General features: G+C 43.4%; 1 protein-coding gene across 5 annotated transcripts; it reads right to left on the bottom strand.

Annotated features, from left to right (window-relative positions):
- Positions 1–737: 737 nt before the first annotated feature.
- Positions 738–27,673, bottom strand: mphosph9 (M-phase phosphoprotein 9). Of its 5 annotated transcripts, none has more exons than XM_085792756.1 (24): positions 27,531–27,673; positions 26,082–26,353; positions 24,794–24,941; positions 22,153–22,242; positions 20,922–21,457; positions 19,391–19,556; positions 18,648–18,720; positions 18,130–18,233; positions 17,205–17,321; positions 15,636–16,114; positions 14,236–14,385; positions 13,937–14,024; positions 12,929–13,144; positions 11,372–11,419; positions 11,182–11,246; positions 9,670–9,771; positions 8,499–8,723; positions 7,595–7,791; positions 6,360–6,644; positions 5,064–5,184; positions 3,784–3,875; positions 3,114–3,331; positions 2,531–2,602; positions 738–936 (listed from the first exon to the last, which is right to left on the bottom strand). In XM_085792756.1, the coding sequence occupies exons 2-24, from the start codon at positions 26,315–26,317 to the stop codon at positions 835–837; spliced, it is 3,930 nt and encodes a 1,309-aa protein (XP_085648882.1). In that variant the 5' UTR covers positions 26,318–26,353; positions 27,531–27,673; the 3' UTR covers positions 738–834. The 5 variants fall into 5 exon arrangements, with proteins under 5 accessions (XP_085648882.1, XP_085648885.1, XP_085648883.1 ...); XM_085792759.1 differs by having other exon boundaries at positions 7,622–7,791; XM_085792757.1 differs by having other exon boundaries at positions 18,648–18,717.

Raw genomic sequence — 27,673 nt, 5'->3', positions numbered from 1 at the left:
GCGTGGACGAACAACGTCTGGTTAAAAACCTTAAAACACATCATCGTCATATTAATCAATATTTCTGTGACTACAAAAGTAAACGACTTTACAAATCTGTGCGTTTCTAAAAATATATTTACTCCAAAAAATCTCAATTTCTCTTTAATCCGACGTATAAAAAAATATCCCCGAGTCGTAGAATAATAATAACAACAACAACAACAATGGATACAAGGTATAAAAACGTGTCTGTACAGATGGACCATGGCACAGAGAGGAGGAGGAGGAGGAGGAAGAAGAGGGAGGAGGAGGGGGAGGAAGGAGAGGAGGAGGAGGAGGAAGGAGAGGAGGAGGAGGAAGGAGAGAAGGAGGAGGAAGAAGAAGGAGGAGGAGGAGGAGGAGGAGGAGGAAGAGGAAGAAGAGGAGGAAGGAGAGAAGGAGGAGGAAGAAGAGGGAGGAGGAGGAGGAGGAGGAGGAAGAGGAGGAGGAAGGAGAGAAGGAGGAGGGAGGAGGAGGAAAAGGAGGGATAAGAGGAGAAGGAGGAGGAGGAGGAAGGAAGAAGAGGGAGAGGGAAGAGGAGGAAGAAGAGGAGGAGGAGGAGGAGGAAGAAGAGAAGGAGGAGGAGGAAGAAGAGGAGGAGGAGGAGGAGGAAGAAGAGGAGGAGGAGGAGGAGGAGGAAGAAAAGGAGAGAAGGAGGAGGAAGGAGGAATAAGAAGAGGAAGAGGAGGAAGAAGAGAAGGAGGAGGAGGAAGAAGAGGAGGAGGAGGAGGAGGAGGAAGAAGGGGAGGAAGAGGAGAAGGAGGAGGAGGAGGAGGAGCAGCAGAGCGAAGGCCAGTCGGAGCCGTGTGCGACTCAGATGTTGGCAGAAGAACGCAGCACGTGGAACCTCTTCAGAGTCATACGGATCCATCCCAGCTCCCGGTTCAGACGCTCCAGACGGTTCTCTAAGGCCACCTGAGGACGGTTACCACGACAACACATCAGTAACAATGATAAACATAACAACAACAAATAGAATAGGAACTGTAGGATTTTTCATTTTTAAATTTCATATGGAGAGTTGAAATTATTATTATTATATAATTTGATTAAAGGGATAGTCCAACATTTTGGCAAATTGGCCCATTGCCATAATCCCTATAGTCATAGCAGTAGGTTCGTTACCTTTAATTGTCGGTGCAAGCTATTTTTAGAACGGCGGAGCAGAGCCACGAGCTGCTCAGAGCTACACTACGGAGGCTAATGGGATTTCTTGGTTTCCCTCATCAAACTCATCAAATACACAATCCAACAACTCCACAAGGCTCTGGTGGACAAGTTGTGACCTGCACATTCACCACGCTGTGAGATAATAACAGAACGTTACCAGACAGAGTTGTTTTAGAGGGAAATTCATGCAAAACCACTGATGTGCGTTCCCATCGGGGGCAGTTTTTCAGCAAGCAGTCTCTGTATTTACCTCTAAAACAACTCTGTCTCGTAGCGTTCTGTTATTATCTCAGAGTCAGCAAACAGCTTCACATCTTTGTCTTTTGTCCATCTTATGTTTGGTTTTCTATGTTTATGTTTTGAACTAATAATAATAATCTTATTATAGGATCTTTAAAAACATGAATTTACAAAGAGCTTTGACAAAAAAATGACGAAGAGAGGAACCAAAACAAAGCAGGAACAGGAGCCATGATAAGGAAGTGAGAGCAGGAGGAACTGAACTGAGATGTAAAGACGAGTTAAATGAGATTAAAATAATAAAATTAGGTTTAAGAGATAATAAAAGTAGACGTTGGAACAAGTGACGGGATAAAAAGTCAAACTGTGAGAGCAGATGAATAAAACAGAGATAAAATGAAACAAAAGAGTGATGAGAGGAAATAACAGTGAGCGTCATAAAAAGGAATAAAACAACACAGAGATTTAGAAACTAAACAAATGAATAAAGTCAGAGCCCATTAGGACGACAAATAAAAGATGATCAGCAACAATGAGATCAAACCTGTCAAACTTCCTCTGGTTCAGATTTTGAAGGAAATAAAAATAAAACCTGATGCCTCGATGTGGAAAAATTACAAAAAGACAAAAAAATCTGTGTCTAAATGTGCAGAAAAGTTTGAATCTTTAGTTATAAAAACGCAGAGGAACATAAATATAAACTCAGCGTCCACATGGAGACACTGTTCTCCTCTGTTGCTATGGAAACAAGGTCTTAACAGATGAGGGAGCAGGGAAAAAAAGGTCCAAATAAAGTTTAACTCCCTCTAATCAGGTCAGAACACAATGGAAACGACTGCAGATACTTAATTTATCAATAATTATCTCCTGATCGGCTGGAAACCAGAGATTTAATTAAACATTATTGTGTTAATTCATTTATTAATGATAGTTTTCTCTATAAAAAGTCAGAGAATAATTAAAAATATGTCATAAGATGGAACCAGACGAAGTTTGACCATTTTAATTATTTATCCTCAAACTGAATCTTGTGACTGACGATCGTTACGTAAACAGGATCAATAAATCAATCAATCAATCAATACGTGGAAGCTCTCACCTCGTCTAACCTGCTCTGTAGACTCACTCTGCTGCTGCCGGCGCCGGGCATCCGGCTCAGAGCCGCCTCGATCTGAGACACACACACACACAAACAAAAAAACACACACACACACACACACACACAGTTAATAATTAATTAACAAAAATAATTATATTGATGAAACAACCAGCACATGACCGAGTGACCTAGTTTCACTGGACTCATTAGATTAGTGGGGTAGTGGTGTGTGTGTGTGTGTGTGTGTGTGTGTGTTGCTATGGGGACAGAGTGAGGGGGCGGAGCCAAAGAGCAGGTTGCGTATTTGAACTTTCTATAAATAGACGTCATTTAGCGGCAGAATAAAAACAATCAGGTCCAGGTTACATCAGAGATCAGGTGGATTAGAGTCGCTCTGCTACACACACACACCCACACACACACACACACACACACACACACACACACACACACACACACACACACACACACACACATACAATAACACACACACACACACACACACACACACACACACACATACAATAACACACACACACACACACACACACGCAGCTGCTGTGATAAATAAATGGCGCTCCACCTGCAGCTTCTCCTGCGTCAGCTCGTCAAACAGTTTCTCGGCCTCGGACAGCGAGTGCAGTTTGTCCAGGTAGAGCGGCGCCGTGTCGTCCAGGCCGTCGCCGTGTGGCTCCGCCCCCCCCGCTCTGCCGGCGGCGCCCGGCTCCTCCCAGCCCGGCGGGGGGTTGGCGCCCTCGGGGGTGTTCACGCCGCCGGGGGAGACGTCCTGCTGGAGGACGTCTGAGGGAGACGACAGGAGACGACGACTCATCATGTTCACAGACATTTTCAAGAGTGAATAAAGTGACGGTTTGATGCTGAGTCATGGTTTATACAGTAAAGATCTGACCTCAGCAATATCTATGATGATTTATTTAATTTATTTATTTATTTAAACGTGAGGAGATGTTGAAGACTGACGTTGTATTACTAAAAAATTACAGAAATGACTCCAACGCTCTCACAGTTTACATCAGTGACACAGACAAATGGAGGTACAGTGTGAGTTCCTGAGAGTGAGCTGTCATGAACATATGAATCTCTCTATCAGAGATGGAAGGAAGTTTTCCCATACAAAGATTTTGCTTTAGTGTTTTGGGATGTAACAAAAAAAGGTTAAATAATAATAAATTACAAGTATAATATTTATTAGAATAGTGTGAGTGTTTCAGTGAGATGTTTGGATGTTTTACCATCGTCTCTGTCTGCTGACGGGAAGTGGAGTCTCTTCCTGGGGCTGCTGCTGTGGGACGAGTGACGTCTCTGGTCGCCTTGTTCATCCAGCCTGCAGACACACACACACACACACACACACGCACACCACACACACACAGTGAGTTATGTGTATAAATATATATATATAATATATAATAATACAGTACTGTGCAAAAGTTTTAGGCGCTATAAGTGAACGAGTGAAGATTCTTTCATGAACCATTTTTATTTATGGATCAACTTCAAACATCCAAGGTTCAGTCGACAGAAGAAACCTGAATCAGATCATTATGGGATGTGACCACAACGCTTTGTGTTCTCCTCCACACACCAAACCAGTTTTCATCTGCATGTATTCACGTTAATGGGACTGAAACTGGACAGTGCATGTGTGCACATTGCTGCACAACAGTAAAGATGAGACAAAGTGCAGCACAGAAGCCGTCGCGTCTGGTTTGGGAACTCTTGAGTTTTTTATTTTCAGTTATTCAGGCTCGTACGTGACAGAAAAGTTGACGGGAAAGGGTCCGAATGAACCCACTGAAACAACGCATATCGCCACTTTCTGACGAGACGCTCAGAGCTCGACTTAGCTGTGCATGTAAACATACTGAGACTGTCTTCTGTCTCTTCGTGTAATCCCAGACTGACTCCATCATGTTGACATCAAGATTCTATGGGGGGGGGGGGCTCTACCATCTGTTGCAGGACTCAGTCTTCTTGTTGTCAATTAAAATAGTGATTTTTGACACTGGTTGTAATGTTTAGGTTGTTGTCGCTGCTGAATAACTCAGATGCCTCTAAACATGTGAAGTCCCTAAAACCTTTGCTTAGTTCTGAATGTAACTTCAACAGCTGTGGTGTAGAAGCTCCAGTGTCTCATAACCGAGACTCTCTTTGTCTCCGGAGCTCGTTGGACAGAGACAGATAAGTTTTACAGATGAAGACGATGTGTTGAGTTGTTGTTCATCTCCTCTGTGACCTGTGGGGAGATAAACCTGACCTCTCTCTCTCTGTGAAAAACTTCGGAACAACTTGCCATTCTGTGTTAGAACGGCTCGAAATTTAGAAAATTTTAAATCACTGCTCAAAACCAACCTCTTCTGCCTGGCTTTTAACACTCCTAACTGACTGATTGTTTTATCATGACAGTTCTTATTGTTTCTTATATTTTATTGTGCTTTTATTTGATGTATTTAACTGTAATTGCATTTGTTTTTAATTGTAAAGCGCCTTGGCTTGTGATGACGTGTCTCACCTCCTGAACAGGTGCTCCTCTCGGGGCATCTGGTGGCCGAAGGCGGTCGAGTAGTTCTCTGTGGGGCAGCGTTTGGGGCTGGACCTGGCCGACAGCGGCGTCAGTAACGTGTCTCTCTTCGCTGGGCGGAGGAGAAATGAAGAAATGGAGTTAATTAAAACTTCGATACGCCGACACAGAGTTAATTAGAAACCAGCTTCTCCAGAGGGTTTGTTAGTGAGCTGCTTAAAAAGACAGTTTAATTAAACAAACAGGATTCCTCCTCATCAGTCACAACCTGGGTTTACTTTACTTGAAGGGTTTATTTATTAAAACCATACAAGTGTGTAAAGAAAACAGGTGTTCATTGTTGTTTGTTTCTTAAATCTGGTATAAAAGTAAAGTTTTAATGAGGATGAGGAGCCACAGAGCAACAGCTGGCAGCACATCTGCAGCTCAGAGAGGATTCACACAGAACCAGGTTCAGATGTAAACACACTCTGAACATCCTCAGCAGAACACACACCGTGAGACTTTTTAAAAACCAAGGCAGCGAGGGGTTCAGGTGAACTTTTCAAAATAAGAGACTGTCTGAGGGTCGTCAAGGAGACTGAAGTGAAGGTAACGCCGGGTTCAGATGACATTTTGTCTTTCATGATGGTCAGATTAAACCATCACAGCGGCATAAACTGGTAACTGGCGACACTATCACCCCGACCAATCACGACCCTGTGCGAGGTCATAGGTCATCAGGGAGGCGTCACAACAAACTGTCAATCATGACTGTAGCTCTCAAACTCATCAGATACACAATCCACCAACTCCAAAACGCTCTGGTGGACAAGTTGTGACCTGCACATTCACCACACTATGAGATAATAACAGAACGTTACCAGACAGAGTTGTTTTAGAGGGAAATGCAGCCGGAACTACATTCCAGACACGACTGCTGGGCGGAGGGATTTCAAAAGCGCAATTAGTTCTGAGTATTTGCTTCATGTGTCGTAATGTTACATAATGTTACATGATTATTTCATAGCGTGGTGAATGTGCAGGTCACAACTTGTCCACCAGAGTGTTTTGGAGTTGTTGGATTGTGTATTTGATGAGGGACAGGGGACCTGTACCGTTCACCTCCATTGTGTTCACTGAGCAACTCACATCTCTGCCCCGCCGATCTCGAAACAACATGCACCGATAATTAAAGGTAATGATGAACCTACTGATATGACTATAGGGATTATGGTGAGAGGAGAATTTGAATAAATGTTGAACTATCCCTTTAAGGTGAGGTGTGTGAGTTAGAGAGGAACATACTGGGAGTCGTAGCAGCAGGAATGTTTCGTTGTGCCGGAGGAGGAAGAGAGGACGATCTGTTTCCCTCTGGAGACAAACTCCTCTGGGCCTTCAGCAGCCCTGCAGATCGCTCCACTCCTCCCTGACTCCTCCCTCCTGCTCCTCCTCCTCCTCCTCCTGCTCCTCCTCCTGCTCCTCCTCCTCCTCCTGGCTTCACCACGTCTCTTTCTGCCTGGACTCGCTCCTGGATCGTCTCTTTGTGTCTCCGCTCCATGAAACCCACCGTGGTCCTCTGGCTGCCGATCCCTGAAGAGACACAACAACACAACGGTTCAAAAACACACGTGTTACATTCAGTCATACATTCACTGTTTCATCTGCATGTATTTATTAATGAGAACTGTTCTCATCAGTTTCATCAGTTGGATTAAAAACAACCGATCGTGCAGCCGATGTCACAGATCAAACCTCAGTTCATCAGTAAACCACCTCACACCTCTGAGGAGACATCAGCTCAGTTCATAGTTCCTCGATCCGGACAACAGCTTGGTTTTCCACACAGTCGATTAACTCAGGTGAAAGAACAGCAACAGTCTCAGTGCAGGTCATTTGTCGCTGTGTGTTGAACTACAGGCAGTGCCACAGATTTCTCATTCCCCACTTTGTTTGATTGAGAGTGTTGCAGGATGATTTCTCATAAATGAACCGGCAACATGAACGTCCGCTTGTATCCTTGAAGCGGCAGCACCAGGCTGATTCTGCACGCCTACCTTCATATCATTGATGTGGCAACTTGTCCAATCAGACTTGAGAAGAGAAATAGTTGGGTTGCACAGTTCAGTAACTTGCAAAATAGTCAAAAACAATATATATAAAAAAAATTGTGATAAAATTGTGATTGTGATTTTACTGTTAAAAATATATTTTTGCTGTATCGCCCACCCCCATTCTGATGTGAAGTTTGCATGTTGTGACAGTTGGCAGTTGTTTTTTAGCTTCAGACACCTGACCTGTGACCTCACCCTATGTGTTGATCAAAAGATGAACCGTACCACTGTGACTAGTATAACAGAGTATAAAAACTGATTTAAAATAAATAAAAACTGATTTAAAATAAATAAATAAACGATGCTTAGCCTGGCGGGGGGCGAGTTAGGCCTTTAAGTTTATTTAAAGTCTCCAAACGCAGGGATCTACTTTGTGTTGGAGTGAAGCCGACTTTGAGCCTGGATGCTGTGGGTGAGTGTTGGTCATACTGTGGGGGGGGGCGGAGCTGTTCTTACAGGGGGCCCTGCTCTCCGTGGCTCTGGTCTCCTCCAGCTCTATCAGGGCCCTCATCATGGGCGCCATGGCGACGGTGGAGTCTCTGCGGGCGGCCTCCCTCTGGCTCGGGCTCAGGTCCTGGTGTCGGGTCTGAGGCAGAACCTGCTCACACTCCGGAGGAGAACCGCACCTGCAGAACCGGATCTCAGTGAGTCGCTGGAAAAACCTCAGAAAAAACCTCAAAAAACCTAAAAAAAAACCTCAAAAAACCTAAAAAAGGAAAAAACTTTCGAAAAAACTCAACAACCTAAATACCTAAAAAAAAAAACTAAAGAAAACGACTCAAAAAACCTCTAAGAACCTTAAAAAAAAAAAAAAATCTGAAAACCCCCCCCTAAAAAAAAACCTCAGAAAAACATAAAAATTTTTTTTTTTTAAAAACTCAGAAAAAAACAACTATTTCTTTTTTTTCGAAAAACCAAAAAAACAAACAAAACAAAACCCTCAAAAAACCAAAATTAAAAAAAAAAAACTCAGAAAAAACCTAAAAAAAATAAATAAATTCAGAAAAAAAAACTCAAAAAAAAAAATAAATTCAGAAAAAACCTAAAAAAAAAAAAACTTGGGGAAAAACAAACAAACTCAAAAATCCTAAAAAAAAAAAACTCAAAAAAAAAAAAAACCTATATACCGTACAAAAGAAACCTCAGAAATAACCTAAAAAAAAAAAACTCAAAAAAAATAAATAAATTCAGAAAAAACCTAAAAAAAAAAAACTTGGGGAAAAACAAACAAACTCAAAAATCCTTAAAAAAAAAAACTCAAAAAAAAAAAAAACCTATATACCGTACAAAAGAAACCTCAGAAATAACCTAAAAAAAAAAAACTCAAACTCACCTCCAGCTCCCGGCGCCTGACGACACGTCCACGGAGCTTCCGGGTCCTGGAGACTGGTCACTAATTGTGTACAGCGACCTCTTGTGGTTAGTTTGAGAGAACTGGGACTTTCTGCTGCTGCCGTTCATCTGGTCGGACGGAGAACAGGGCGACTTCCTGCGCGTGACGTCGGGCTCCACCCTGGACTTACTGGGCGACAGCAGCAGGTCAGGATGGTGGTAGAGACTGTGGACACGTCAGGAGGAAACGGTCACATCATCACACCCGCACTTCCTGCTCTTTGTGATTATAAAGACATTTAAGACTTTACGCCTCCTCTGCATCATCAACCAGGGATCTACTCTGCCCTTTAATACTTTTGATTTTGCCTTTTCATACCACATTAGTGCTGCACGATTTGATAAAAATGTGCGATTGCGATATTGTAAATTAATACTGTAATGAATCTATTTGCTTGATTATCAAGCACAACACAGGAAATAACCATATTTTAGGAGTGTATTTCTCAGCTCAAACATAGCAGACTACACATTTTAAGTAATAGTTTCCTTACAGCAGTGGTTCCCAAACTTTCTCTGCTGGGCCCCCCTTTGGCTGATAAGAACATTTCCATTCCATTCCATCACTTTTTACTGTAAAAAAAACTTTGTAAAAATGATCCCCCCAAAAAAAGACAGATATATTGAAAGAAACACAACGCCTGCCCTGCTCATCGCACTGTTACACTTGGATAAATGTCAAATTAAATCTATCATATCTCCAGTTTTACAGGGTCTGTCAACATCAAACTAAAAGTGGGAGAAAAGTTTCAAATCTGCACTTTCGAGTCGAGTCCAGGTGACCTCTGAAACAACTCTGTCTGGTAACATTTCGTTATTATCTCATAGCGTGGTGAATGTGCAGGTCACAACTTGTCCACCAGAGCGTTTTGGAGTTGTTGGATTGTGTATTTGATGAGTTTGACGAGGGAAACCGTTCTAAAAATAGCTTGCACCGACAATTAAAGGTAACGAACCTACTCCTAAAACTATAGGGATTATGGCAATGGGCCAATTTGCCAAAATGTTGAACTATCCCTTTGATATATAAAAAGCTACAATACAAATGAATCTGTAGTTATGAATGAATAAAGAGACAGAAGTGCTCATAGGAGAAGTGCAGCAGCTCTCACCCTGCTCCTGAAGGCTGAGTGCTGCTGTGGGAGGAGTAACGAGCTCTGGCCTGGTTCTCGTGCTCCAGCTGCTTCACCTGAGACTCCAGCTTGGAGATCACTCTGAGGACACACACACACACACACACACACACACACACAGACACAGACACAGACACAGACACACACACACACACACACACACACAGACATAATTAAGAGGAGACAGATGACCTGTGCACAGAATATGTGAAGCAGCAGGAACAGGCAGTGGATGGAAGCTCAGTCACTAATGATGTTCACATTAAATCCTTTTTTTTTTAACAGTGCTTTTATTGTGAAAGGGTGCTGCTGTTCCATTGGTTTGAGTGTTGTGTTGTGTGTGTCTGACTGACAGGACGCCTCGGGTCAGGACTTCTCTGATCAGTATCTGAGCTACGACTCAGCACGAGAGAATCAGCTGAATGAAGAAGTTTCTTATTAAAAAAAAGGCTCTGACGAAGCCTCGCCCTCGTCTCCTCACCGACGTATTGACGTTGAGCTGCACTTTGTGAATCCGCTGAATCGACTCCTCACTCGGTCGATCAGGAGTCCGAGCCGCCGCCGCTCGCTGCTGCTGCTGCTGCCAACGTGCAGACGGAGCTGACGGTGCAGAGGTTTAAAGTTGCTGCGTCGCCTCCGAGCGTCGTCTGTTCTCAGCACCATCATCATCATCAGAGTCTATTGATGAATTCCTCTTTAAAAAGATTATCTGAGCCGCTGGATGTCGACGTGACGTGACGGAGCTGAAGCCGCCGATCAGAGACACCGGTCACTATGGTTTCACTATTGACCGCGAGATCTGCTCTGAACATTATGGTCTGTATTTTAACACGCAGCCAGAAAATCTGCACGAAAATGGCTATTTTCTTAAAATTATGGACATTTAGGACATTTTCAGCTGCTACAGTCTGACAGAGATGTGATCACATCGTACACTAACAGTGCGTTCACACTGGGCGCGAGTAAAATATTTGCCTCGCTCGAGTTTGTCCGCTGGAATATTTGTTTTTACTCGCGGCATTTGCGCGAATATTACGCTTGAGTTCAATATTTTGAACTTGCGCGAACAGGCGAATTTCGTGTGTTCGCGTCATTCGCACCGCCGGCACAAATTTGCGTCCATCCGCGTCTGTACATTGACTTTGTATGTAATCTTATCACGCCTGGTGTGAACGCACTGTAACACATCCTCCGTCACATTCATGGTTCAGAGAAGTGTTGTTTTTCCAGTTGAACCTTATTTGGTAGATTTATCCAGTTTGTTTCTGTGTTAATTCCTCTCTCAGCCCCAGAAGTCTGATTTAAAGATATTGTAGTGTAAAAATGTGTGTATGAAGGGATATATAGTGAAGGAGAACATAAAATGTGTAGGCCCTATTACTGTTATATTACCATTATAATCAAAAGTGTGTATTTCATTTATGATATAATCTATGTTTAACTCTTACTGCGACATCATTCTAACATTTGACTGAACTCCTGTTGACTCACCTCTTCAGATCAGAGATCTGGTCGTGGGCGTCAACCAGTTTGTTCTCGGCTGACACCAGGTTGTTCTGCAGGTGGAGAAACGTGTTGACAAGTCTTTTTCTTTTTTAACATGTTTCACAGCTCATCTTAGTATAACATATATACAGTATACACATGTATAATATATGTATATAATATAATCACTTGGTACCTTCGCTCCCTCGTGCTCCTTCACCAGAGAGTCGTATTCTCCGAGCAGCTGAGGAAACACAACACAGATGTTCAGTGTTCGATCAAACAGAGAAGCTCTGATTTTTAACCTGGAATTATTTCTTTTAGTTTATTTGTTGGTTTCCCAGGATGCTACAGGCTCATTGTCACCAACTTTTAATATGTTATATTATGTGTTGCTGAAAATTGACTCTGAGAATTTCAGACCGAGTCGAGCCTGCACCAGTTTCACTGTAATTAACTCCTGTTGGACTAATTAATTCTGATTAATAAGATCAATTTGGAGCAGAAACCAACAGTTAGTCAAAACTCACTCACGCTTTTCCAATTGTAAATCCCCTAAAAAACTGATATATAACACAACAATAAAATGTGTGTAATGTTTTTATAAGTGGATTTGACTGAACTACTTTTGATCAGCAGAGCAGCACTAGAACAGAAAACTGTGTTTCAGTCAGATTTTCTATTTTCACCAGAACAGAAGAACAAGAACCAACGATGAGACAAAAAATAAAATGAAACATAAAGATAAAAACGTATTCCTTCATCCCTCGTTAAAACGGAGCAGATCCTTTTTTATTTTACTGTCAGGGAAGTACCATGTGAACAACACAGTCCTGTTAAGTTGATGTGTCCACTCTGGGCTCCTGTAGTTTAGTGACAGTAATGAAATACAATGAAATAAAAGAGACATGCTTTAAACGTACATTGTGTAGGAATGTATATTGAATTGTATATCTCAAGCAACTCAATCGTATTTTTCATGCTGCATTCACGTGAAATTGGGCAGACGGCAGACGGACGACAGCCGCTGCACGTAACGGCATAAACAAGCCTCTATGTAAACAAGTCGTCCGTCAGCACGAGGCAAAACAATACATGTGACAATATGTTGTCATGGTGATGTGGTATTGTTGACCTGACCCACGTTTTACCGGCTTTCTCTCGACTTCTGTGACTAAAATGACATCTGGTTTGTTACGGACGGCCGTCTGCCCGACTGCAGGTGAATGCAGCATCAGTGTAACGCTCCATTCCTCCTCACTGCGTTACCGCGGTGACTTTTCACAGACGCCACCTCGACCTGAGCCGACAGCTCCGGTGTCTCCGCTGAGTTTCCGTGGTTTCCTACCGTCACGCTGCCACTGAACGTAAAAACATGGCGACACCACATGGCAGCCAGCACCGAGCTTACCCGCTCCATGTAGATATGAATGATATGAACGGCTCATTCAGAGCTGAAAGGAACACTTCAGTTTGTTGATGGGGGGATTACTGGTTAATGAAGAACATACTTTTGAACCAAATAATCGATTTTCGTGAATAGATAACAGGAGAAGTTACACAATGTCCCTTTTAAAAACACAGCAACTCTGCTCATTGAACGGAACAGATTCATATACAATGGCGCAAATCTATTAAAAATCAATCAACCCAAAAGCCACTGTTTTCTGTACAGATTTAGGTTCATACATAAGAGATAAGAAATGACAGATGATACAGGAAGTCAGAGCAGATTCAGAGCGTAGTGACTCACGTCCTGCAGCATCTTGTACTCCCTCTCCCTTCTCGCCTCCTTCTCGTCGGCCTCCCTGCAGGATTTCTGCGCCGCCTCCTCCAGCTGCCGGACGCGGCTCTTCAGTCGAGCCGTCAGAGCGTCTTTCTCTCTCCCCGACCGTTTGCTCTCCTCCAGTCGCTGCTGCAGAGACTTCACGGTGGCGCCCGCCACGGCGAAGCGCTCCGGCCACTCGGCCTGACGACCAGAGGACGAAGGGCAGCGGTGAGTATTTAACTGACATTGATGCAGTATTCAAAAGTTTAGCTTTGAGACTTTGTTGGCGTCCAGAGTTTTTAGGTTACAACATATTAATCCATCATCTTGAGCTTCATTTAGGACCCTTTAATTAGGGTCCATGCAAAACTTCACACTAAATTAATTAGTTAATTAGTCTACAGATTGTGTTTAATGAGTTTCAGATATAAATATAGAGAAATTAAAGAAGAAATTTTAGAACCAAACACAAATGAGATGGCAAAAATGAACTGGGAGACACAGGAAGGTCATAATCATAGTAATTAAGGAAATTAGTGATATTATTTTGTCCACTGTAAAAAGTTACATCTGATCTGCATGTGCAGTAATCACTGACACACTTAATATTTATCAGTTTTCAAAAGTTTTAAGTGTGAGACGTGATCTTTCTTTTGTGTTTTTAACTCATTCTGTTGTATTCTGGACAGAACTAATAAAAGTTTCTGTTCTCTGACTCAGAAATGAAACTGTCAGGGGTGAAATTAAAACTTCACAAATTAAAATCTGAAACTTTAATGTGTTTAGAACTCTATGAGCGGAATTTAAGACATTTTCTAACGTTTTCGGTGACACTGAGGTGTTTGATGTGAGTTTTACTTATTCTATGTTTTCATTTAATAAAAAGATTCTCCCTCCTGATATGGTACGTTTAATAAAAACACACACACTATATTGATGAGTGCAGATGGATTTTGCTTTGTTGGTTAAATTAAGTAATGAGTGGGTTGGTACCAGTTTCTTCTCCAGTGTGCTGTTCGTCGCCTCCAGCTCTTGAACGCGACTGTTGGCTTCAGCCAGAGCTTTCTCCAGATGTTTACACCTATAACAAACAAACATCAATATAGTGTTAAAATCTAAATAAAGAGGATCCAACACAGCAGCAGCTACAATATCCTCCTGTATTAGACTGTATCATCTTTATGTTGTATACGTTTTAGGTCATTTTGAGGGAAAATCCGATAAAAATTTATTTAAAAAGAGAAAAAATGAAACTAAACACTGAGACTAAGTCTAACAACGTGACGACCGACCTCTCTGCGAGTGCCTGGTTGCTCCTCTCCAGGTCCTGGGGCAGATCTCTGAGCTTGAGTTTGTCTCTGAGGATCTGGATCTCAGACTCGTAGTAGGCTTTCAGGTCGGCCACGTGTCGAGAGTGTTTCTCTCTCAGGTTCTGACGCAGTCTGAAGGCAACAGCACAGATAAAAGAGGAATAAACTGATTAAAACAGAAACAAATTATTCATCACTGCTGAGGACAGGGTTTTACTTTTTGCATCTTTTAATTTTTGAAATAAAGAGATAAATAAAATCACACTGCCCATCCAAGAAAAAAGTCACCACCTAGACTTGACTAAGCTAATAGGGTTAGATAAGTTGTATCATGCAGTAATTATCAAATGGGAGGCTCTAACCTAACCGATGCAGTCTCTTTTCTTAAACAACCATGTCTGAAGACACGTAGCGTGGAAAAGATGTTTAACTGTTTCAGAAGGGTCCAATTATTGGCAAATAAAACATCTAAGGAGATTGCTGAAACTACTAAAGTTGGATTAAAGAAAAATTCCAGGCAAATTCAACCTGGGGTTCTGGTTTCCTAATATTTTAGGTCGAACAGAATTAATCTACAGATTTTCTTTTCAATGTCTCCTGTTCTGCAGTAGTTCTGTCTGTCCCCGCATCGCCACGGCAGCGTAGAATGGGAGCAGATGGATCTTAGGTTTTTTACATCCCACAAAACTGCAATTTTTTTTCACAGACAACATCAGATGGCTTCAAACATACACCGACCGAGGGGTTTGTTTACTTATAGAAAGCTGACATGATTGTAAACGGAGCTGAAATACAAAGTCTCATGAGAGTCAAGTTGAGGCTCAGTATGTTTACAGGTCGTCTGAAGCTGCCGTTTGTTTTATCAACAAAGGAACATCAACTCGGAGCCACAACGTCTTCTTAGCAGTAAGATTAAATCTGGCAATTGTTTATTCTACCTGTAAACATACTGAGCCTCAACTGGACTTTCGCGCGAGACTTTGTATTACAGCTGCGTTTACAAACATGTCAGCTTTCTTGAAGTGAACAAACCCCTCTGTGTATGTTTGAATAGCTATCTGGCGTTGTTTTGTGGGATGTAAACAGCCTAAGATCCGTCTACTCTGCTCTCATTCTACACTGCTGTGGCGATGCAGGGACAGACAGAACTACTGCAGAACAGGAGACATTAGAAAGAAAATCTGCAGATTCATTCTGTTAGGGCTAAAATATTAGAAAACTAGAGCCACAGGTTGAATTTGCCTGGAATTGTCCTTTAATCCCATTCAGAATCTTAGAAAAATGAATGAAACTCTGGACAGAAATAAATGTTGAATACGTTTATTGAAACAATGCCAGAGCAAATGCGTGCCCCCCTGTGTTTCTGTGTGTGCTTCACTCACAGCGACAGGACGACAGGATCCTCCAGAGATGAAGCCCGCGCCATGTGCGGACTGCCCCGAGGCCGCCGAGTCGCACCAGAGGCTGAACAAGGCTTCAGGGTGCTGGTGTGGGTGTGGCTGCCTCCTTCCTCCTCCTCCTCCTCCTCCTCCTCTTCCTCCTCGTTGCCTCTGTGGTTGTGGCTCCTCCTCCTCGGGGACGGAGACAGGACGGCCTGCGAGGCTTTCCCCCACAGCGTCTGGGCCTTGGACGGCGAGGAGGACGGTCCGGCCACCGAGACGCTGGACGTGTCCGAGTTACAGTCGGTGTCCCCGGGGTTGTGGCTGCCCTCGGCCATGCTGTCGGGGGTAACGGGGGTCTCCACTCTGGGGAAGGGGAGGGGCTGCGCGGCGAACGAGGGGCTGCTGAAGCGAGAGGGCGAAGTGAAGCCGGAGGTTCGGTCGGACTGACGCGTGTTCACCGCCGGGTCCAAGGTCAAAACCTGGAGAAGAGACGGACAGTTAAAAAAAAAAAACCTCTTGAAGCCAAATAAAAAATAAATATTAAAGGAATAGTTCAACATTTTGGCAAATTGGCCCATTGCCATAATCCCTGTAGTCATAGCAGTAGGTTTGTTACCTTTAATTGTCGGTGCAAGCTATTTTTAGAATGGTGGAGCAGAACGGCGAGCTGCTCAGAGCTACGCTACGGAGGCTAATGGGATTTCTTGGTTTCCCTCATCAAACTCATCAAATACACAATCCAACAACTCCACAACGCTCTGGTGGACAAGTTGTGACCTGCACATTCACCACGCTATGAGATAATAACACAACGTTACCAGACAGAGTTGTTTTAGAGGGAAATGCAGAGACTGCTTGATGAAAAACTGTCCCTGAAGGCAACGCGCGTCAGCGGTTTTGCATGAATTTACCTCTAAAACAACTCTGTCTGGTAACGTTGTGTTATTATCTCATAGCGTGGTGAATGTGCAGCTCATAACTTGTCCACCAGGGCGTTGTGGAGTTGTTGGATTGTGTATTTGATGAGTTTGATGAGGGAAACCAACAAATCCCATAATGAGCCTCCATAGCGTAGCTCTGAGCAGGTCACGGCTCTGCTCCGCCGTTCTAAAAATAGCTTGCACCGACAATTAAAGGTAACAAACCTACTGCTATGACTATAGGGATTATGGCAATGGGCCAATTTGCAAAAATGTTGAACTTTCCCTTTAACACTAATACAAAACATATAGAAAGGAGAAAACGGCACAGACAACATTTTCTTCCATCTACTTGAATAATTAATATGTGAATAATAATAATTCCACAGCAGGTTAATTGTAACACCAACTCTAATTCATTTCCCATTTCAATAATGAATAATTCAAAAATGGAAGAGAGGGAGAAAAAATTTAAACCTGGGGACATGAAATAGTTAGTTGTATTGTCTGGTTCAAGATAAAATCCAGTTTACGACTTCATTTTTCTATTAGCACAGTTTTCTCCAGTAATTCCCCTGAATACTGCTGCGTATCAACATCCATTAAAGTTGATGACATATAGACCATAGTATATTAGTTTCCTTTCTACCCGTGGTGATGAAGGACTGGACGTGACTGATCCTTCGCAGTCCGAGCGCCTGCTCTCCGTTCTCTGCTTGTTCTGGTAGATCTCTCTGAGGGACAGTCCTCGCTCCTGAGACGGAGTCTGCAGAGAGACACAGAGGTCACATGACCAAGAGCAGGTAACAGCTGAAGGAGCATCATCATCAGAGGAGGCTTCCACAGTGAGGTGACCACATCCACAGGACCTACAGATGTTCCAGCTGCTGGTCTAACATACAAAAATGTAAATTAGAGATGCACTGAGGCGATATTAAAGGATAATTCCAGGCAAATTCAACTTGGGGCACTAGTTTCCTAATATTTTAGCTCTAACAGAATGAATCTTGTGTCTGTCCCTGCTTCGCCACAGCAGCGTTTAATGAGAGCAGACCGATCTTAGGCTGTTGAGGCTGTTTACATCCCACGAAACTGCAATTTTTTTGTTTAGTTTGTTCATTTCAAGAAAGTAAACGGAGCTGAAATACCAAGTTTCGCGCCAGAGTCAAGTTGCCGCGCTCAGTATGTTTACAGGTAGAATAAACAATAGCCAAAGTTAATCTTACTGCTACGAAAACGTTGCGCCTCCGAGTTGATATTCCTTTGTTGATAAAACAAACAGGAGCTTCAGATGACCTGTGAAAAAAACTTCAGATTCATTCTTTTAGACTTAAAATATTAGGAAACTAGAGCCCCAGGTTGATTTTGCCTGGAATTGTCCTTTAATATCGGATATCGGCCCAGATATTGATATTTTAATATCGGGTATCGGCCAATTACACTGAGCCCAGGTATCAGTGTCGGCATCGGGACTGAAAAAGCTGCATCGGCGCATCTCTACTTCAAACTTCTGACATGAATGTGGATGAGTGGGACATCCCATAGTCAGACAGGACGTGTGGTGTTTGACTCACGGGGCTGATGGGCGCCTCCTGCAGGAGGAGGAAGGTGCTGCTGTCGAAGGTGTCCGGTAACGGCCGGTACAGATCGCTCTCATTCAGACGCCAGTAAGTCAGACCTGAGATACACAGATAGACAAGATATAGAGAATTTATTATTTACTCTCCCTGACTGAATAATTTCATTGGTTTATAATTAAATCTAAAATGTGTCCTATGAATAAAGAATATTATTACAGAGTCTGAGTAAGAGTCAAAAATGCAACAAGAAACTTTGGGACACAACACATCATCATCCACTGAGGCAGAGTTGAGCTTCAACTTGCTGCTGTGTGCCGACATTTAACAGACAATAATATATAACTGTGTCCCTCTGGGTCTCAGCTGCTCATTAATCATAATCATTAAACTCAGACATGACATTGGATGATGCCCTCACTGGTGCGGCAGTGCCCCCGTACTGTGGCTTCATGTAACTACAGCAGAGCTCCACCTCTCTGTGATTAAACTCCTTGTTGTTGACCCGTTGTTACCTGAAGCCTCCGACATCAGACTGTCGCTCCTCCTCAGGGAGAAAGTGCTGGACGACGGCCCGGACGCTCGCTGCTGGAACCAGACAGAGACGAGTAGGATGAGGTCAGAATGAGGACAAACAGAGCAGAAAGAAAAAGCAGCTCAGATTCCAGGGTTCCTACAGCTTAAGCCAAGTTAAATTTAAGACTTTTTAAGACTTTTTTAAAGCCACTTGAAATGAAATTTAAGACCGACTTCATAATAAACACAAATGCAGAAAAAGAAAAAAAAAACACCACATCAATTACATAGGGTTAGGGACAATTTTACCCACTTTCCTATGTGATCCAATGTAAAGTGACTGCTACATGAACATTGGATTGTGTCTCTTTCCAGCTGTCCTTTCAAAATAAATGCATAAAAAGTCCAGGAAAAAACCCCAACACTGACTCGGGAGCTGGTGGCGGTGAGAAATTTATCGTTGACGGCCGCCACTAACTTCTCTATGTCGGAATGTTACCAATTATTTTGAGATTTGAGACCAATTACAACCATAAAATACCATTTACCATGTGTTAACATTTTTAAGATGTTTGAAAAATTGATTTAAGACATTTTAATGCCAATTAAGGCCTTGTTTTTAGATTAATGAATTCAATGCCTTTTAAGACTTTTTAAGGATCCGTAAGAACCCTGGATTCAGAGCAGCGGTGAAACACTCGGTGATGTCGTCGTCTCTTATCTACGTCTCCTCTGCTCCTACCTGGTCCTGGGGGTCGGAGCTGTCCAGGGGGTTTGGTCTGGAGCTGCGGGGAAGCTCCTGGTACTCCGGGGACGAAGCTGGTCCTGTTTTGCTTTTCTTGGGCCTGAGTTTCTGCCTCTGGGCCCACGAGGTCAAAGGTTGGCTGGTGCTGGACACACAAGAAGTCCTGGTCAGAGGAAATAGGAGTCTTTAGAAAACAGAGCTGAGGAAGTCTGAGTCATTTCTGCAGGTTGAAGTTAAATCAAGACTAGTAGAGCTGCAAATTCACAAACAAAAAAACACATTTCTCTAATTACTCAGCCGGTGTCACACAATAACAATCCGTGTGAATAACCAAACAACAGTTCCCTCTGTTACAGTCGTGAGACTAGACTTTACGAGAATTACGGCTCATTCGCAAAACACCTGCAAATAGGTACTTTTTCGAAATTTTAGAAATGTCGCTTTTATTTTGCAAAAAACCTGCAATGGAAACGCAGCTACTAACTATCGAATGTTGACAGGGAAATGAACAGAGTTGAGTTGAGCTCAAACTATCATAGTCACTGGACTCTTTACTTTTCTACTGCACTTGGTAATCGACTCGTCAGGGCTTCTATATTGTCTCTTTTCAATAGAAACCAAGCAAAGCCAGCAGGTGTTTGATGCCTCATATTATGGGATGGGACCCTATTTGTACTGTTGATGTAGTTCGGTGCTAGCCTCGTAAACCAGCCTCTCCCGGAAATGCATTTCATTTCGTTTCTCAGGGAGGGTCTGGCCTCATTCATGGCCTGAAACCCTCAGAAGGAGCCAATCAGCGTCGCCGCTCAGATTTCTGTGATTGACACAGCACGTTGGCCAATCAGGGACTGACTGGTGCAAAGCCCCGGATGACAACGTCACTACACTACGCGACTCTTACCACAACAAACATGGCGGCGCTATCTAGCAGTAGCAGCCTAAAAACAGCAACAAGGGAAGTTCTTACTGAAATACCATCCATTACAGCAATTAAACAAGAGCAAGAGTCGGCGCTTGTTGAGTTTCTTGAAGGAAAAGACGTTTTCGCTGTTCTTCCAACTGGATTCGGCAAAAGTTTGATATACCAACTTGCTGATTGGCTGAATGGCTGAATGGGTTTGTCTGTCAACGCTACTACTACCGCCCAGCTCCCGCCCACCCCATACGCTTATGAGGCCAGACTCTCCCTGTGAAATGAAATGAAATGCATTTCCGGGAGAGCCTGGTTTACGAGGCTAGTTCGGTGCTGTTCTGAGGATTATTTGTGGCTATGAGTGGCTTTTTTGATGGCGGTTGGCTCTTGGCTCCATAGACAGCAGTGTTTTTCTATCTGGCTGTCTGAGCTGAAGTCGCTACAACTAGAGAAGTTAGCGGTCGGTAAACTTGATCTCTGGAGGGGGGGTATTACTCGGTGTCATGGTGCGTTAGACCACGGGTTACACTTACGCTGGAATATCCCTTTAATATGAACACCTGAATATTTGCTTATTTATCACATTGCACATCAGACATCTTGCTGATATCGTACCCAGAGAGTTTCTGCTGGTAGACTAACGGGTTCAGTTCCTCCACACCCAGAGTCCTCTCCTCTGAGAAGTCCTGCTGACATCCCATCATCACCGTCGTCGTCTCCGTGGTTTCCTGGAAGCTGGAGGCCCAGTGGTGCTTCTCCTCCCTCCCCTGACTCCCGTCCCCGTCCTCGTCCTCGCCCGGAGACCCGGCGGGCTCCAGCGCCGTGTCCCAGGCGGACAGCGTCCCGTAGCCGCTGCTGAGCACGGTGGTGGCCCGCTCCTCGCCCCCGGGGTTGGCGGTCTCCGACGATCTGTTGTGGAGCGGAGGCGAGGGCGAGCTGAAGGAGGGGCTGTGTGCGGGGGCCGCCAGGCTGTCGCTGTCGCTGGGTGCATTCTTGGGGAGTGTGCAGTCGGCGGAAATGAGAGGGAAGATGTAGTCCTTCGTGTCGGCGGCGGTTTTGGTCACTGGAGAGGGAGAGAAGTCCGAGGGCGGCTGGACGCTGGCCTGGCGGTTCTGGAGCTGGACCAGCGCTTTGATCTCATCCTGAATTAACTGTGAAGGAGAAAAGGACAATTAAAGGACAATTCAGGGCAGATTAAACTCGGGGCTGTATTTTCCTAACATTTTAGGTCTAAAAGAAGGAATCTGAAGATTTTCAGTTTAATTGCTCCTGTTTTGCGGTAGTTGTGTCTGTCCCCACATCGCCACGGCAGCGATGAACGGGAGCGGATGGAAGTTCCGCTGCTTAGACTGTTTACATCCCTCAAAGCCGCAACAATTTTTCCCACAGACAGCGTCAGATGGCTACTCAAACATGCACCCAGAAGTGTATTTACTTCAAGTGAGTCAAGAGTTGATATTCCTGTGTTTATGACACAAACGGGAGCTTCCGACTGCACGTGAACACACCGAGCGTCAACTTGGGTCTTGCGCGAGACTCCGCGAGACTTTGAATTAGATTAGACCGTTAATAAATATTAAAAACAATTAAAAAGGATAATTTTATTTCTGTCAAGTTGGTGGTTTCAGTTCAGTTCAGTTTATTTCATGTTCCAAAGGGCAATTTGGGTTGCAGCTCATAGAATCACATAAAGGTAAAAACATACAACGCAGAGACATATAGTGACTTTGCTTAAAAAAAAAGAAAATGCAGGACGTCCAGTCTTTGTCCCAAAAAGGTTGAGACCCACGGCTTTAGAGCCTTTAGAGCTTTAGAGCTGGTGCGACGGGACTAAACGCTGGCTCACCTGTATTTGGCACTGGTATTGTTCTTGCTGAGCCAGGATCTGCTCTTGGTATTGCTTCTCAACCAGCTGAAACAGATGCAGCCATCGGCCCTGATTAAAAAAAAAACACACAATCAGAACCAATCACATCATCATCACTCACAGACACAGACACAGACTCAGACGCTCCATCTCTGTCTTGGAGAACTGGACTTTTTCCTCTTTAAGGACATCGCCTAATGAAGCTGAACTAACCACGAAGGACGTTTTAAAAAATCGGTTCCACTCCTTGTTCTATTACTTTGACGTCCGAGCTGCTCGCTGCAGGATGACGGATGTTTGACAGATTCGTCCTGAAGGTGAAGTTTCTCTGCGCTCACCTCAAAGTCTCAGTTTGTCACTTTCATGAGCAGAATTTTGTGACGTTAGAAAATCTCTCGGAAGCCGCTCGTTGTCGTGGTCGAGGACGAAACTTGAAAACTTCAAACTAGTGAGATGTTGAACACTTGAAAACTCCAGTGGAGCCTCTAGTCGGAGACATTTTTGTGTCCAGCAGCTCAACGTTTGAAGCGAACAACATTTGCATAATTCATGATGTCTGGATTTTAAATAAGGCCGACGGAGCAGCTGTGGTTTCATTCTCGTGGAAAAACAGATTAATTATTATTCAAAGTGCGAGAGAGAAGTTTTGTGTCTTTAAACCTGACTGCAGGGGGAGTTCATAATACAAAACACACTCAGATTGTGTGTGTGTCTGTTGGCAGGGTGATAACACACTGTGAATTTTACAGTCACATGCTGGGCAGTGTGAACCAAACTAATTCAACCTGTTATCAGTTTTAGTTTGGTGAGACATCACAGCCTCTGTCCTGCACGGTCTTGTCTGTTCAAAGTAATTAAGAAAACAGTTATTTATACTTCCTGCTCCCAAAACAAAGGTCATCAACATCAACACACTGTGAAGTTCATTATCTGTGTGTGTGTGTGGACCTGGACCGGCCCAACCAGTGTGAACAAGTCGATACACAGACGGAGCATTAAACAGATCCATGCTCTCAGTCTGTCCTGTGTCCTCTCTGTGTGATGCTCAGATCCATGGAAATGGATGGAAATCAGGTTTCACTGATCAATAACACATTAGTAAACTGAAGGAGGCTGCGAATATTGTGGCGATCTGATCTGCATTTTAAAAAATAAATCGATTCCCACCGGGCTGCAGCGGAGCAACGGAGCAGAGAGGGAACAAACCACACGACTGTCTGCAACAGCAACAACCCAGATCAGTCCAGACACAGACTTCACCCCTCCCTCTCCCCCTGTCTGTCTGTCTCTATGTCTGTCCCTCTGTCTGTCTGTCGGTCTGTCTGTCTGTCTGTCTGTCTGTCTGTCTGTCTGTCTGTCTGTCTGTCTCTTCGAATACTTGGTTTGAGTAGTTTTTTAAGAAAAAAAGTCAGAATTCTGTGATTTCAGCTTCTTAAATGTGAATATTTCTGGTTTCTTTGTTCCTTTATGACAATAAACTAAGTATCTCCTTCGTTTGTGGACAAAACGAGACATTTGAGGACGTCGTCTTGTGGTTTGGGAAACACTGAAAGATGTTTTTTTTTTAACATTTTTTAAAGGGATAGTTCAACATTTTGGCAAATTGGTCCATTGCTATAATCCCTATAGTCATAGCAGTAGGTTCGTTACCTTTAATTGTCGGTGCAAGATATTTTTAGAGCGGCAGAGCAGTGCCAGTGCAAGCTGCTCAGAGCTACGCTACGGAGGCTAATGGGATTTCTCAGTTTCCCTCATTAAAATTAATAAAATACACAATCCAAAAACTCCAAAACGCTCTGGTGGACAAGTTGTGACCTGCACATTTACCACGCTATGAGATAATAACAGAACGTTACCAGACAGAGTTGTTTTAGAGGCAAATTCATGTAAAACTGCTGATTTGAACTATCCCTTTAACATTTTTTTGACCAAGCAACTAATCGATTAATAATTTACATTATCTACAGATTAATCGATAATGAAAATAATCGTTAGATGCAAATATTAAAAAGCATCTTACAGGCTGTGAGTCCTGAGCTGCTTGTGTGCCGGGCTGAAGGAAGCAGCTGTGCAACCAGAATCGTTCTCTAAATGTAAATTCCCAAGAGAGGGGGGGGGCAGATGTACAGCAGAGCAGCTACAACACTGTGTGTGCCATATACGTTCATTTACATAATGGACACACATAAATAACGAGAGAAGAGAGTTGTTTTTTTTCTCAGGTATGTGAACTACAAAAAGCCTGAAGCCTGATGAACTCTGCAGCCAAGTGCCTCTGTGTTGTTGGAGCACGTCAGAGTCGTCTGTCTGTTCCCTACAAATCACATCCTGTGTCTGAAAAGATCAGCTGCAGTGTGGAGCAGTGACTGTGTGTGTGTGTGTGTGTGTGTGTGTTACTGTCAGGTGTGATCTGTACAAAAAATAAAAGTGACAGCCCAGAAATGAGGCTGCCAGCTGCCAAATGCAGCGCCACAAGAACAAGAACAACTGCCACAGCAGCAGCTTCACCCCTTAACTTCACCTTCCCCGTCATCATCAGTGTGCACTTTGCATCTCATTTTGAACTCTGCACTGTAACTGTAACTGTAACTGTAACTGTAACTGTGTGGTCGTCTCCCACCTCACAGTCCTTCCAGATCTCGGGGTCCGTCTCTCCGCTGCTCTGGATCTCCTGCACCAGCGCCCTCAGCGTCTCCAGGGAGCTGGGGTTGATGAACGGGAGGTTCTTCCCCTGTTCAAACGCCTCCTCTGTGCTCAGACACAAACTCCTGCAGAGAAATCACATGACAATAAATCACACACTTGGTGGTGAACTATTGTTACACATGGATCAGATACAGACACATGGGCTCTGGAGCTGCAGAGGGTTTATATAAAACAAATTGGTCTATTAACACAACAGTAAGCACTTTGAAGACACAGAGGAAACATGTGTATTAATCTAAACTCCTGTAAAGACTGAAACCTGATGATGCTGCAACATTTTTTTTTGTCTCAGCAAGATCGAAGTAGAATCCACTCAGCCTCGTTTTATACAGTCGACACTCACACGATTCTCTAAATGTGGCTGCAGGCTATTAGTAAAACGTTCGACCACGTGTAAAGATGCTAAAATTGAACAAATCCAAAGTAAAGTTCATGGAAACTCGCAAACTTAAAACACTTAGATTTACATTTGATATGATTTATAAGTGGGAAAACATTTAAATTCCCCTCTAGAGCTGAAATGATTAGATTTTGATTAACAAATCAATACAAAATAGTAAACTATATTCAGGAAAAATCATGAAAATACAAAGTAATCTCTGGATTTATCACATGTTTTATTATACATTAAATACACAAGAATTAGTACCTGACTGAACAGATTCATGAATAATAAATAAAAGAAATTGTAACTTGAACTTTGCAGTGTATTTATAGTAGAGCCCGACGGACATGGATTTTTGTGGCTGATGCCGATATCAGGGAATAAAAAATTATTCCCGATAACTGAGTTTTACATTTTCCCCCAAAAATCATAAAAAATGTAAAACAAATAGCTGCTTTTGATCCATTAAATATAGTTCAAACACTTGTTACAAAGATTAAATAAATTAAAGGCAGAACATTTTACTATTTTCAAATAATTTTAATTGTCATAAATTGTTGTGTGGGGCCGAGCAGCATATGAACAATTCTAACAAAACATGACGAATCTCTTTATATCGACCTTTTCAAAAATTAATCACATACACAAGCGTATTCCCACTTTATTCGTGGAAAAAAAAGTGTTAACGATTAGCGATTATTCTCTAATAGTTATAATGGGATGATTAGATCAGTCGGGCCCTAGTTCATAGTGTGTTACATTATGTTTACATTGTGTTTACATTGTGTTACAGTGTGTTACAGTGCGTTTACTGCACCTGATCTTGTTGCATGCTGGTGTGATGTCCATGGGCCGGCTCTCCACAGTGCCTCCTGTGGTCTGGGAGGCCGTGTGCCTGTCCTCGGAGACGGCGAGCCCCGAGGCCGACGTCCCCTCCGAGGACACCAGAGAGGTCTCGCTCTCCTTCCCCCCGTCCCCATCGGCGCTGACATGGCAGTGGCTCAGAGCCCCCGAGCTGGACACATCCTCAGAGATACTGTCATCTGTGGACATGTTTATGGGCCCATGCAGCGGGGGTCAGTCCTGCAGCTGGAGAGACAGAGAGGAAGTCAACGAGAGGAGACAGAGACAGGAACTGAGAGTGAGTATTTACATTTACTGCTCCTTTATAGCTGAATATTTCGAGTGAAATATTGTATATATTTATATGACAGCAAAAGTTACAGATTTTACAAACAGAATATATGATGCATGCAATGTAAATAACATAACCACTCAGTAATGTCAGAAAAAACAACTGTTTTACTACCAATAAATCACTCACACTCACAATCATACAAAAACTACAGGCTGAGATTTAAAGTTTAACCTGAATCTGTCACTTTATGTTCAAATTCACTCGTTTATCTTCATCAAACCTGGACTTTATTATCAGGTACACTTGAGATTATCAACAGATAATGTCTGACAGATAAGATTCTTCCTCTTTTAACACATCTGGCCAACATCAGTCCAGCAGGTTCACCAAGTCAAGACCAGATCAATCCAGACTTGCTTACATAAATCACTTTCACCGTTGTATAACCTCCTCTCCTCTCCTTATCGATTACTTTAGTTTCCATTATCTGCCAATACTGATCTGTCATCAACCACAGTTATGAAAACATAAACAACGCTGAGATTCAAGCTAGTGTGTCACTGATGGGCTTTAGCATCCTCTTCCCTGTCTCTGTCTGCCTCTGTCTGTCTGTCAGCCATGACCTGAGCTTCCAGCCCGTCTGAACCGCAGACTGTAAATAACATCAACAACACTGTGTGATCTTTAAACTGTCTGGGTTTGGTTTAGTAAAGTAACCGATTAACAGCAGAATATCACCCACACACACAATCAGATAGCGTTAGCCCCCAGCAGCAGCACCAGCAGCGGGATCGCACCGTTTATCACCTTACACCTGCTACCGCATTAGCTGCTTCAGCTCCCGGCGTCCAAGCGGCGGCGGCGTCGGTTAAAGTTCCCTGCGAACTCCGGCTGGTTAGTTACCGAGCTAACGGCTAACTGCTAACTGCTAACCGCTGCTGCTACCGCTGACAGCCAATTCAAACGGTTAAGTTAGCTCCGCTAGCTGAGTTGAGCTAAGTTGGTTAACGCAGCGAGAGGTGGGAATGCCAACACGGCGGAACAACCGAAGAGTGTGCAGCTCCTGTAAAAATAAAAAATAAAAAATAAATAAAAAATAAACGACGGTTGAGCCGTTACGTTACCTACCCGTTGACTTGTACCGTCATTATTTCTTCATCCATATTATTCCCACGGCGGGTTAGAGACAAGTTGGCTAGCTGGTTGTTGCTGGTTGCTGGTTGGCTACTGCAGTGCAGAGATCGCTGGCCCGCTGTAACGTTCGCAGGCCG

Source organism: Trachurus japonicus, chromosome 12 (genome assembly GCF_045865225.1).
Source record: "Trachurus japonicus isolate A0001 chromosome 12, Traja_1.0".
NCBI lineage: Eukaryota > Metazoa > Chordata > Actinopteri > Carangiformes > Carangidae > Trachurus > Trachurus japonicus.
The sequence above is the reverse complement of the archived record's forward strand: the minus strand, read 5'-3'. Positions and strand labels throughout refer to the sequence as shown.